This window comes from Tursiops truncatus, chromosome Y, assembly GCF_011762595.2.
Source record: "Tursiops truncatus isolate mTurTru1 chromosome Y, mTurTru1.mat.Y, whole genome shotgun sequence".
Taxonomy (NCBI): domain Eukaryota; kingdom Metazoa; phylum Chordata; class Mammalia; order Artiodactyla; family Delphinidae; genus Tursiops; species Tursiops truncatus.
The window spans coordinates 6,112,039-6,125,633 of NC_133428.1; the positions used below are offsets into that span (position 1 = coordinate 6,112,039).

The 13,595-nt window shown below is 60.8% G+C and overlaps 1 protein-coding gene across 1 annotated transcript; it reads right to left on the bottom strand.

Annotated features, from left to right (window-relative positions):
- Positions 1-242: 242 nt before the first annotated feature.
- LOC101337983 (A-kinase anchor protein 17A) lies at positions 243-9,513 on the bottom strand. The gene is made up of 5 exons (XM_019944748.3): positions 9,345-9,513; positions 6,952-7,729; positions 6,178-6,326; positions 3,160-3,400; positions 243-2,160 (listed from the first exon to the last, which is right to left on the bottom strand). Exons 2-5 carry the CDS (start codon positions 7,711-7,713, stop codon positions 1,213-1,215), a joined length of 2,100 nt encoding a protein of 699 aa, XP_019800307.2. The 5' UTR covers positions 7,714-7,729; positions 9,345-9,513; the 3' UTR covers positions 243-1,212.
- Between the last annotated feature and the right edge of the window lie 4,082 nt (positions 9,514-13,595).

A 13,595-nucleotide genomic window follows, 5' to 3' on the forward strand; every position in this document is an offset into this window, starting at 1 on the left:
GGCACTGTAGCTTTAAAAAGACTGCTTCTGTGAACTTGCTACACTTTTATGTTCCCGGTAAGCAAATCGAAAGAGTCTCAGGACCCGTGTTCTCCTCCAGGGAGTTACTTTACAAAAGTCACAGCATGTGAAATGAATCTTTAGAAACCAGCGATTTCAGATACGCCAAATCACGCTCAGGTCAGTGAGGCAGCCCAAAGAACTTAAAAACGCGAACACACATTAAGTATGGGAAACATTAGTTCATTGGAAAAGGATTTTATTTCACCATAAAAATGCAAACTGGAATAAACACCATCTCTCCTAAGGCGGACGATAACAGCTATTTTTAAGTATTTCTGAGCTTCACTCAGAGAAGCCAACGATTATAAAATTTAACATGTTTGCAGCATTAAATCTGAAACGCTCCAAGTAAAAATAATTTAGCAAAACGGTTTCTTAAAAAAACCACACAGGCTAACCTTGACTAGGAACCAAAACTAATTTTAATCAACCTTTTTTTTTTACGCTGAATTACTTGAATTTGTAGAAAAGTGAGCTTCTGGGACCCTCCGTACCACTTCCGCACCTGCCCACACCTAAAAAGACGGCACGTCTGAGTTTCCGCGTTGCAGAACGTACAGCTTCCCCGCCGATGACTTAAATGCACCAGAGCCGTTTTCCTTTGGCATCCCACCCAAACTTTGTTCCCAGTCTGTTAAACTTACAAAAGAGGGAAGAAACCAAAAAACAAAAAAACACCCGCAGGGCGAGGCTTCCTCTTTTCCATGCCCCATGGGGCTGTGGCCGCCACACCGGACAGTCCATCCCCGTGACGCGACAGGCAGCTCCCGTGAAGTGACTATGAGAGGCGTCTCCGAGCAGGTGCAGGGATTCGGCGCTGCCAGCCTGTGTGCCCAGGGTGGGGTGGTCTGCAATTCTCACGGCTGGCGGCCTACGTGTTCCTCCTGATTCAGAGAGGACTGCTGACGTTAAAGCTATTGGATCAACAGTTTTAAGGGAAACGAAAGCTCGTCACCGGGGACGATGCCTCTGAACTAGACCCACGGCCACGAGGGAGAGGAGGCGGTGCCTTCCTCACCAGGGAGCTCCCTGGGTGTGCTGGGGGGGGTGGCGGGGTGGCGTGGGGGGCAGCGAGCAGCAGCAGGACGTGCGCCCCCCCTCCCCCCGTCCTGGTCCTCCGGGACGGCTGCTGCCTGGGCCCTCCGTGCATTACCTGTTCCAGGTGCTGCGGTGCCGGCTGGGGGAGCCCGAGCGCGACCTCTCGCTGCGTCGGTGGCGGCTGCGCTTCCTGCCCGAGCTGCCCCTGCGGTCCCGGTCCCGGCTCCTCTCCCGCCGGCCATGCCGGTCTCTGCTGTGGGACCTCCGCGACCGCTCGTGCTCGTGCTCGTGCTCGCGCTCGGGGCTGGCGCTGCGCCGGCGGGGGCTCCCGTCCTGGTGCGAGCGCTTCCTGTGCGACCTTCGCTCCTTGGGCAGCCTCACGTCCTCCCGGCTGCCCGCCCGCCGCGGCCGGCTGCGCTCCCGCTTGGGCCCGTCATCGCTGCCCCGGTCCCCGCTGGCCCGGCCGCGGCCCCCGCTGGGCTCACGGTTGCACTTGTCTTGCTCGGAGCGCGCGTCCTTCCTGGGCGCGCTCTGCTCGCAGGCGGCGGGCGCGGCCTTGGGCTGCTGGTTGTTGTCGGGGATGCAGGCGAGGACGCCGGGGCACCTCTTCTCGGAAGGGCCGTCGTCGGGGGCGACACGGCGAGGATCCTGCCCCTCCTTGCTCGGGGCCTCGTCCGCGGCACCGCCATTCATGTTCTGGGTGGGACCCGCGGCCGGCGGCCGGGGCGGGTCCTCGCGCTGGGCGCCGGGCGTGGGCGTGGGCGGGGCGGCGCCCGAGCAGCCGGCCGACACGGTGTGCAGGATGTCCAGCACCGGCTGCAGCAGGTGCGCGTGCGCGGCGCCCAGACCCGCGGGCGCGCGGGCGCCGTCCGCCTTCTTGCTGAGCAGGATGCTGAGCAGACGCTCGCGCAGCTCGCGCTCCCGGCGCTGCAGGCCCAGCGCGCGCTCCTTCTCCTCCTCCACTCGCCGCAGCTCCGCCTCCTGCAGCCGCCGGCGCTCCTCCTGCTGCTGCAGCCGCAGCGTCTCCTCCCGCTGCTCCTGCTGCCGCAGCTTCACGGCCTGCGGGACAGAGGGGGCCGCGCCTGAGCTGGGCTCTGAACCCGCACGGACGCTCCGCGGCGCGCGGCTCTGCAGACACCGGCCTGGGGGACCCGGCGGGTGGGCGGGCGGGCGGCCGGCCGGCTGGAGCCCGGCCCGCCGCACCTGCCCGCGCCCGGGCGTCCTGCCCAGCCGGCGGAGGAAAGCCCTGGCAAAGCTCCTCGCCGCAGCCCCGGGGCGGGCCTTCTGCGCCTGCTGTCGGTGCGAAGGTCGCCGGCCACGGGGAACTGAGATTACGGCGCGGAGGCGCGGGGCCGGGCCTGCTCAGGGTCTTCAATATTCACCATGAAACAAGAACACGCTGCCACAGGTCTCAGCGCGCCCGCCACGCTCCTTCCCGCGGACTGATCACAACTGTAACCAGACAACAGGTTAGGGTCGCCCCGCGCCTGACTCCGCGGCCCGCCTGAGCACCAGGCGCGCCCAGCAAGGTCCGTCCACGCCCCCGGCCCGGCTCGCGGCAGTTACCGGCCTGGCCTCCAGGAGAAGCAGGTGCGGGAACCGGGAGGGCCGTCCGCACAGCGCAGCTGAGACCTGTCAGCTCTGCAGCTGCGGACCGAGGGGGCGCGGCCCGGCTCCAGGCGCCTGGCTTCCCGGGGCCACGGCGAGGACCGCGCATCTTCCGGCCTCCGCCCCGACCCCTGGCAGGCCCCGGCCCAGGGCGGCTGACCTGACGGGGCCTGAGCAGCGCGGCCCCAGTGAGCCCCGGGGGTGGGCGGGCGACCCTTGGCGGGCTCTGCCCACCCCCACTTCCCGCCACCTAACCCCCCCCCCCCCCCCCCCGTCAGGCCGGCCCTTGCGAGGCCTGGACGTGGGGAGGCCGACCCACAGCTCCGCAGGCTCCCTCAGCACAGGGCGCGGATGTGGAGCGCCGACCCGGGGACGCCAGAAGCGTCGTCCCGCGCAACGAGCCCCACCCGCGGGCCGGGCGCCGTGTCCCGCAGGCGCGGCAGGTGGTACCTTGGCGCGGCTCAGCAGCTCGGCGATGAGCCGGATGGACTGCAGGTTGCGCTGCGCCAGCAGCAGCTTGCGCTCCTCCAGCCGGATCTTCTCCTGCAGCTTCCGCTGCTCCTCCGCCTGCAGCCTCTCCAGCTTCCGCTGGCCGCGCCGCAGCTCGCGCTCCCGCTGCCTCTGCGCGCGCCTGCGCAGCTTCTCCTCCCGCCGCCTCTCGCGCTCCTGCTCCTCCAGCTCCTTCTGCTTCCTGCGCGAGCGAGACACGGGCTCCGTGAGGCCGCGGGCCGCATGCGCGAGGGAGCGCCATCCACAGGGCACCCGGGTGGCGGCCGCGGGGCTCGGCATCGCGGCGCTTCCTCCCCGGAGAAACCTCAGTCGCATCCGGGGACCCCGAGGAGCGCGGCGCTCAGGGGCTGCGACTTTCCGGCGTCATCCGCGGGAGAGTCTCGCTGAGTGCGACCCCAGCCCGGAATCGTGAAGAAAGGGATGGATGGCCAGGGAGGACGCAGCGGCCGCTGAGTTTTGAACAAGAGGCACCCGGATGGCGGAGGGGCGACGACGGACGGACGGGGAAAGGGCTGCGACGCAGAGCGACGAGGCCCCTCCGCTGGCCGCACGCACCCTGAACTTAGAGCCAGCGTGCTGCACCGTCCCCAGCCCCAGCGGCAGCAGAGACACCCGGCCCGGGCTTTCACACCCTGGGAACCCGCGGGCCCTGAGCGGGAGGGAATCGGCAACGTACACAGCCGCAGGAAGGTTCCGGAAGCAGCGAGCTAAGGGCAAGACCAAACACGAGAGACTGTACCGCATGGCCTTTCATAGGAAGTAGTGGAAACGACAAAGGCACGGGGACGCAAACCCGACCCGGTCTGCCTTGGGGTGTACCCCGATCAAGGGGTCCCGAGAGGACGCACTGCCTGGGGAAACCCTGCGAGATCACTGCGTACACACTCCCTGGAGACAGCGACTGTTCCATAAACACCCCCGCACCACACCCGCCAGCCTAGACCCTAACAACATCCTTCCTCGTTCGGAAATGAGGATGCCACCGAAAGCAGGATGGCTCCAGACCCCCAGGGAAGGTCTGAAGACCAACGGATGTGTCCACCCGGCACACCCGCATCTCCTGCGAGCTTTTGTTCGCTGAGTTGCCGGTGGGGCCGGCACAGCAGAGAGGCGAGGTCGCTGCGGGAAGGACCAGACACAGAGGAGACCCCTGAGGCCAGAAGGCGGACTGTCTGCAGGAGAGCCGACATCACTCCCAGGGTGCCAGGCCCGGAGGAGGCGGCGGGAGGACCCAAGCTCATCCGGACGCAGAGGAGGGGGCGGGCTGGGCACCGAGGCCGAGCTAACGCGGGGAAGCAGGACAGCTCGAGGGTGCCGGCGTCCAGGAGGCCACACACACCTGAAGGCCTCCCGCAGCAGGTGTCCGTCAAGAGCTGCGGGTCCTAGCTGCCTCACGGGCCTCAAGTGCCCACAGCTCTCAACTGTGGAGCTCATGGCCCACGGCGTGCCACGACCAGGAACGCGACCGCTACTGGGCAGTTGCACTCTGTTCCTATGAACACCGAAGGACCCAGAGACGCGCGCCCGTGATGCGGCACAGACGCCGAGGCTCCGCCCCACAGCCCTGGCCACCACTGCTCACCCTGGGCGCCTCCCAGGCCCACCGCTCGTGCCAGGCCAGCCCTGCCACGCTCCGTGGCCACAGCCGAGGCGCCGCCCTGGGGCTGCGAGGCCGGGTCCTCACCAGGACGTGTCCTGCTCTGTGTCCTCCAAGGCCACTCTCAGTCCCGTTTCCCCACCCGCTTTTCCTGCCATAAGGTCAAGCAAATTGCCTTTAACGAGACCTCAGAGCTGCTTTAGGAAGGCCGTGGGGAACTTCTACACCCCCCAGCTCGGGGGCTTGTGGTCACGGCCCACCTCGAAGAGGGAGGACAAGGCCCGTTTGGGACAAGGGCGGGTGGGTGGTCCGCACACCACTTGCGCTTCCCGGTTCTGCCTGAGGGGGCCGTGCTGACGCTGCGGCCCGGTTCACTGCACGATCCCAACCGTCCCCGCCAAGGGCCGCCTCCTGAGGGCAGCCACGCAGCGAGCACAGCCTACACTCCCCGGACGCCCGTTCCTCTCTCTGCACCCACGGCCTTACTCCGGGGCTCCTGGCCCCCGACCAACGGCCACACCCTTGTCTGCAGCCCAGGCATCCCCGCCTCCCCGCGGGAGCCACGTGGGGCTGAGCAGAGAACAGCGGCATGGTCTGGACACACTACCCTGGAACTGGGTTCCGGTGCAGACAAAGGAACTGCTACCCGCCGAGATATCTCCGCATCTGTGTTAGTGCTGTTGGTGAAGAAGGGAAAACAAAACAGGAACCCGACAGCCAGGGCAAGAGGTAAGTCAATTCAGGCAACAGATAAACAGACTGGTGAACAATGAACTGCCCAGATCACGCACACCTAAGACTGAACAACACTCTGCAAAACACACGACACTTTGACTGTAACACACACACACACACACACACACACACACACACACACACATGCTGGAAAGAAACACCAAGCGCACAGCAGCCGTGATGGACCAAGAAGAATCTTTCCTTGTTTTCTAAAATCCAGGTAGTATCGTTAGTCAGGTTGCTCTTATAACTCACAAAGCAAAAGATAAAAGGGGGAAAGGTCGTCCCCCGAGTTTGCCGTTAGACACGTGAACCTCAGTTACTTTACAGACCTAAATGAGGCGTTTTTGCAAAAACCCGCCAACGTCATCAGTTCTCTACTTCACTTAAAAGCAGCTTCAGCCTGAACGCAAAAACCTGCAAAACAGCCAAGACTCCGTGCCTGTGTCAGCAGGACCCGCGCATGGCACTCAGGGAGGCTCGGAGGGGGAAGGCCCGTCCAGGGCACTGGGCAGGGCCACGCGGGTAGGGGGCTTGGCCCCGCCGCCGCCACCGCCGCCGCCGCCGCCCGCACATGCGCACACGGGGCCCAGGCGGGAGCCCCGAGCGGCCCGGGCCGCACGCACCTCTCCTCGGCCCTCTGCCTCTCCTCCGCCTCCTTCTCCCGGCGCTTCTGCTCCTCCCGCTGCTGCTCCAGCTCCTGAAGCTTCTGCCGCTCGAGCTGCCGTTTCTTGATGGAGGCGTCGCTCAAGTGTTTGGTCGAATCGAAAGAAACCTTCAGAGGGAGAACGGGGCAGGTTGGGGCGGGTCCGGCGACCGGAGAGCCTCCCTGAGGGCGACAGCCCCGCCCGCGCGAGGCCGGCTCCCCCAGACTCAGCGCAGGGAAGGGGCTCCCGGGACGCCCTCCCCTGCGTGGCCACGGGCCCCGAGCCTCACGGTCAGCGCTCAGGACCCCACTTCTCCCGAGAGGGGAAGGGGACCACGAACCACAGGGACAGCGCCGGGAGCACGAGCGTACCCGGAGGCCCGACGCCCTGCCCCGGTACCGGCGGGAAACGCGCCCCTCTCCCCTCCTGCCACAGGGCCCCGGGGCCCCGAGGCCGGCTACCGCGCCTCCCCCGCCCAGGCGGCACGGGGCACAGTGCGCGGCCGTAAAAGAACCGTCGCCTCGTTTCAAGGGACGTTTGGGGGCCCGGCTGGAGCTCCTCCCAGGGCGACCGTCACCCTGGCAGCCACGGGAGGACGTTCGGCTCCCTCGCGCGCCCTGAAGACGCAGGCTCTGTGAGAGAAGCACGGGGCCGCCTGCTCCCCTGCCCGCGGCTGCCGTCCTGCAGGTCGCGGCCTGCCGCGGGGACCTTCTCCACGGGGCCCTGCCCGCGCTGCAGGGGCCCCTCCCTCACCTTGATGTTGCAGGCCACGGCCTTGCCGTCCTCGCCCTTGTACATGAGCTTCATGCCGCGCAGGGCGCTCATGGCCTGGATGAAGCCCGCGTACTCGCGGTACTGCACGTAGGCCTCGAAGTTCAGGTGGCCCCCGAAGCTGAAGGTGTGGAAGTTGCGGCCCGTCATCTCCTCGCGGTACGGGTCCAGCATGGGGATGTCCACGTTGCGGATCTCCCCGAAGCGCTCAAACACCCGGACCAGCACCTCCTCGCTGGGCTTCTCGGAGCCCGACTCCTTCAGGGCGAACCACTTGCAGGGCAGCCCCTCCAGGTGGATGGTGTCGGGCCGCTCGCCCGGCAGCGTCTCGTTCATGTCCTTGGCGTCCCGGAAGAAGGAGTCCCAGTCGTGGCGGGTGGGGAAGTCGATCTTGAACTCGGCGGCGCGCACCTTGAGGATGTCGGAGAAGCCGCTGAGCTTGATGGTCTTGCCGTCCAGGCAGGCCAGGAAGGCCCTGACCAGGCTCTTGTTCTCCACCTCGCCCTCGAAGCGGATAAAGTCCATGGTGCTCTTGGAGATGCGCAGCGCGGAGAACTGGTGGTCGCGCACCATGCCCTTCAGGCGCTCCATCACCTCCCAGTTGGAGATGGACTTGCCCGGCTGCTTCAGCTGCGGGAGCGCCACGCTGATGGTCATTTTCGTGATGGGCTTCAGGTACAGGCCGTAGGGAGGGCACAGCTCCACCGCCTCGGACGTGTCGTGCACGATGGTAGCCGCAGCCATAGCCGGGACCTCGGGCCTGAAAAACACGCGTGCACGACGGGTCAGGGCCGGGCACCGGGCCGAGGTGTCCCAGGCTGGCCGGTGCCGCGGGCCCGGAGCAGGGAGGCAAGTCTGCTCGCTCTCTGTACGTCAGGCACACGGGCCTCTACAGAGGGAAAGGCCCTCGCCCGAGACGTTGGTGCTTTTAATGAGATTACACTAAAGCAGGGGAGAAAACGGGCCGACAAAACGTTTAGGCACAGCTGGCAGCCCGACTCCTCCAGCAGCGCTGACCTGCCCCCAGTACCCAGAGGCAGCTCTCCCGGGGCCAGGGCAGTGGGAGCCCAGCTCGGCGGGGTCGGTCGCTGCCCTCAGCGAACACGGGGCAGGCCGGCTCCACCCGCCACCTCCACCAGAGGGTGCACACACCTCACGGGGGAGGGAAGGGACGGCCCAGGACAGGCATCTGGGAGGGTCTGTGGAGGAGGTGGCCCTGTGTTTCCACGGAAGAAACAGGAAAGAAGTTTCAGGCTGAAAAAAACAGCCAAGGGCCATCGACTTCAACTTCCCCACTGTGGGCAGAGGCACCCTCTCTGTTCCCAGATAAAGCATAAAAAGTGACCTTTCGGAAACCGGGGGAGGGGAGGGAGCCCCTCCTACCCTCCTCCCCCAGCTCTTCCCACCTGCTGAGAGACGTGCCTGCTTCCAGAAAGCCTGACCCACGGACACCAAGCCCTACAGGTGGCGGCCTCAGCCGGTCTGCCCGCCCACCCGCTAGCTCTCGGAGCTCCCGCCCCAGATCCAGGAGGAACCCCAGGGGTGCGGGCGTCCCAGCTGGAGGAAAGCCACGTGGCAGGGTCAGGGGCACTGCAGAGGAGCTCTGGCCTGGTTTGAGACCTGTGACTCCCCGCTCCACAGGACCCCAAAGGCCGCAGGGAGGGCCCGAACCAGAGCCCCGGACACCCTACCCCCTCCCCCGCCTGCCTGCCGGGAGCCCTGGTACTCCCAGCTTCCCTGTTGCTTGGCTTCTCCTGCATCCTGGGCGCGACCCCCAGCCCCTTCGCTGCCCGGATACCCCCAGCTAACCCTACGCGGTGCCCAGTACCTCCAGCCCCTCTAACTGTCCCCCCCGCCCCTCAGTTCCCGCCTTCCCTGTCCCGGGCCGCTGCCTGTAACCCCCGCCAACCCCATTAACCTCGGAACCCCCAGCTCCCGGCCCCCCCAGCTCCCGGCCCCGCCTCCTTCCCTCTCTGTCACCGGCCCTGCCCTCACCCCCCGCACCGCCCCTCCCCGGTACCAGTGGCCTCCTGGGAACCCCCGTCTCCCCGGACGCCTTTGGCTCTTCTCCCAGCCCCCAGTGTCCTCGGCCCCAAGATCCCCGCAGACCTCGGCCCCTGCTACCTCGTCACCCCAGGTCCCCCTCCCCCGGCTCCTCACAGACCTAGGCCCTCGATTCCCAGACTGCAGGTCCCCAGGCCTACGACCCCCGCCCCCAGGCCGCCCGCAGACTCCCGACCTCTGGGTCCTCCGCCCCTGGGTCCCTGTTCCCGAGAGTCCCGCAGACCCCGGCCCTCTGATACCACGGCCACTGGGTCCCCGCTCCCAGACCCCCGCCCGGCTCGCGGGCGGAGGCGGCTGCGGGCGGCGCTCACCGGAGCGGGGTTCCGCCTGCGTCCCAGGCCGCCGCCGCCCTGGCCCCAGCTCTCCGCGGGCCCCCGACGACCCTGGCAGGCGCGGCCTCCCCGCCCGGCGTCGCGACCGTCCACCGGAGGCAACCCCAACGCGACCCGCCGCCACCGCCGCCGCCGCCGCCGCCCGCCCCTGTGACGCATATCCGCTTCCGGCGCCGGGGCCCGCGGAAGCGGCCGCGCGGCGGCTCCCTGTTTCTCCTCCAGGCCCTGGTCCCGCCCTCAGAGGCGGGACTTCCGGAGACGACGGGGTGGTGCAGGCCGGGGCCTCCCCTCCCCCCCCCGGGCTTTGCACTGCTCATGCGCGAGCCCACCCCGCCCCCAGGCCGCTACCTGTGTTCAGGTCCAGGCGGAGGCCACACTTGAGGCAGGAGTGTGAGGCCACCTGCCTTAGGACCGGGACCAGGTGTTCGGGCCTAAATTTCTATTATAATTATGCATCGCACATAATATGTAATATAATTTCGTTATAAACTATTACCTAATTACATATTGATTATTTTATTTACTATAGGAATTGATTCGTTGCATAACGTTATTATATTATAAGGTAATTACATCTACATATGTAATACAATGTTAGTGTAAACATATAGTATTTTTACATTTTGAATGTTTTACATTTTAACATTTATTTTTCTATAATATTTATTTTTAATATCTGAAAATGACACAAATTACATATCGATTATTTTTACTTACTTGACATATACTTTATGTATTTTATCATTTTAAGGTGAAGCCTAATAATATCTAAAATTTAAATGTAAATAAGTAATAATATGCTTTAGGTGTTATATGCAACGTATTTCATATGTAATGAACTTTTGCATAACTACATGTTACATATATTTTATGCATAATAATATACATATAATTTTATGATATAAATTAACAAATGACAATTTATTAAGCTCCCACTTTGTGCCAGGCGCTGCACAAGGCGTGTGATTCTGATGCCCCAAATATGTCACAAGTCCCCACATTGAAAATCCAGGGTTGGGGGCTTCCCTGATGGTGCAGTGGTTAAGAATCCGCCTGCCTAATGCAAGGGAAACGGGTTCGAGTCCTGGCCTGGGAAGATCCCACATGCGGCAGAGCAACTAAGCCCTGCGCCACAGCTACTGAGCCTGCGCTCTAGAGCCCATGAGCCGCAATCACTGAGCCCGCGTGCTACAACTACTGAAGTCCGTGCGCCTAGAGCCAGTGCACAGCAACGAAGACCCAACACAGCCAAAAATAAAAATAATAAGTTTATTAAAAAATAAACAACCCAGGGTCGGAGAACAAGAGCACAGACCCTCTGTTTTTCAACACGGAAAGTGCCAAAGCATTTGCTTCAGAAGGGGCGAGAGTGGGTAACTCCACCCTATGTCAGGTGGAGTTTTGAAAAGAGGCTCCTGGGTTTTTGCTGGGTGTCTGCTATGGGTGAGATATGTAGTCGAATTAAATGCTACCCATATAGTCAAATATAATCATGACATCCACCTGACAAGGAGGAAACGGAGGCTCCAGGGTCCCCCAGGTAGGGGGGTCCCTCTTTGAACACAGGCAGGCTTCTCATTGGGGTATGTATCTTTTCTGCTTTCTTTTGTCTTCTTCTTCTGGAGAACGTAAAGGTGTTTGGTGTTCCCTTGAAAGCCGTTCTCCCAAAGGCTGCTTGCATGTGGATGGCTTGCTTATTTCCCTGGAGAACAGTTAAATTTGGAAACTGCTTTTCCGCTGTGTTCTACCAAGCAATTTGCAAAGTGAATTAAGAAATGAGGTATTCACTTCTTCCGGAGCGGCAAGACTAAGAGATGATTGTAATAATTTGGGAAATGTTCAAGGAAAATCCTTTTACAGTTTTGAGCAAAATGTTCCTCCAGGGGATGTACCCCAGAAACAGAAAAACAAAGTTCCCAATTACCTGTAGCCCGAATCCTTTGTCCTGGCGTGATATATGCGTGGGTATATAAATCCCTCTCGTTGGGCATGACGGGGACCTGGGAATAGGATGAGATATCGCTCCCAGGATTATATAGCAATGGTGAAGGAATTCTGTGGTTGTAATTTAAGTCTATAATCCACCGATTCAAGCTAATGGAAGGAGAGATTATTCTGGATGGGCCTGACCTAATCAGGTGTCGGAGTCAGGGCTAAGACGTCGGAGAGCTTTGAAACAGCAGAGGAACTGCCTGGTTGCCTCGAGGGAGCAAACTGCCTGGTGGAAAAATACCACTTGGCAGGGATTGGCAGGTGGCTTCTGGGAGATGACAGTCTTAATGCCCCAACACAAGAAACTGAAATTCTTCCAACAAGCACTGAGCTTTGAAGAGAGCCCAAGCCCCCAGTGAGACCCCTAGCCCCGGCTGACACCTTGATTTCAGCCCGGTGAACCCTTGAGCAGAGGACGCCATTAGCCCGGGGCCTGGACGCCTGACTTAGGGAAACTGGGAGATGGTAAACATCTGTTGTTTATAGCCTCTACGTTTGGAGCCCTTTGTTACCCAGCCATACATGACTACTACATCTGGAATCAACATATGGATCCTCAGCCCTCCTTAATCACAGAAAAACATGCCTCTTTACCCCACGCAGAAAATGACCTCCTCTCGTGCTTAAATAAGCAGTGATTTTCTTATCATCACTCGATTCAGTTTTTAGGACTGCTGTAACACATTACCCCAGACAGCACAGAAATGTACCCCCTTCAGACCAGAAGCCTGAAATCAAGGTGTGGGCTGGGTGGGTTCCTTCTGAGGGCTCCAAGGAAAGATCTGTCCCAGGTCTGTCTCCTGGCTTTGGGTGGTTTGCTGGCGATCTCCAGTGTCCCTTGGCCTGTGGCAGCTTCCCTGCCATCTCTGCCTCTATCCTCAAAGGATCGTCCTCCCTCTGTGTGTGTGTCTCCGTCTTTTTCTCATAAGGGCCCCATACACATTAGATTAGACCCACCCTCCTCCGCTGTGCCCTCATCTTCATGTAACTAATTACAGCTGATGCAGAGGTACTCAGGTTCATGCTGGATGTAGGCATTCAATGAGGTACTGCGAGAATTGAGAACAGTAAGCTGGACACCTGTTTCTGAACCCAGAGCTACTCCAATTCTGGCTTCCATCTAGATTCGGATACTTCCCTCCAGGTTAGACACCTTCCCCCCTCTGTATCAGCATTCCTTTCACTTTGAGCCATATCGAGGGACCCTGTTAATCCATTCCTTCGAGAAAAGTGCCTGGTGTTAGTATGGGCATCTATAAATGTATGTATATATGTATGCATACATCTATCTATCTGTTCATCCATCCATCCACCCACCCATCCATCCATTCATCTACCCATCTACCCATCCATCCATTGACCCATCCAGCCACTCATCCAACAACCCATCCATCCATCCATCCATCCATCCACCTATCCATCTGTGTGTCCATTCACCCTCCACCCATCCACCCATACGTCTGTCCATCACCCATCCATCCATGTACCCACCCACCCATCCATCCATTCATCTACGCATCTATCCATCCATCCATTGACCTATCTGTCCTTTCATCCAACAACCCATCCATCCATCCATCCAACCAACCATTTGTCTGGCTATCCATCCATTCATCCACCTGTGTGTCCATTCATCTGTCCATTCATCCTCTACACTCCATCTGTCTGTCTCTTCATCCATCCATCCATCCATCCATCCATTCATCCGTCTATCCACTCATCCACTGGTCTACCCACCCACCCACTCATCAGCCTATCTGTCCACTCACCCATCCATTCACCCATCCTTCCATCCACCCACTCACCCACCTGTCCATCTGCCCATCGATCCACCTACCCATCCAGCCATCCCTCTCTCCATCCACCTCACAGATCCACGCCTCTCAAGACTTTATTCAAAACAACCCCTTTCCACCAGGTGGCGCACCCACCTCCTTAATGAACACTGGCAAGAGCTCCACCATATTAATCCTCTGGTCTGGATGTGAAGCCAAGGTCTGAAGGGTCATCCATCCTCAGCAAAGTAGTCATTTCCCATGAACATTCCCCTATTTATGGAGTCCACCTTCTGCCACTCAGTCTCCTGTTAGATCATTTCTTATTTATTCCAGAACTTTCTACGCAATGTATCATGCCGTAAGCAGCACAATAGAAAGAAAAAGGCACCCCACCATTGAAGACTGCAGAAATGCACTCTCGCCTCTGCTGGTGCTGGCGGTACAAATTAGCCTGATGTTC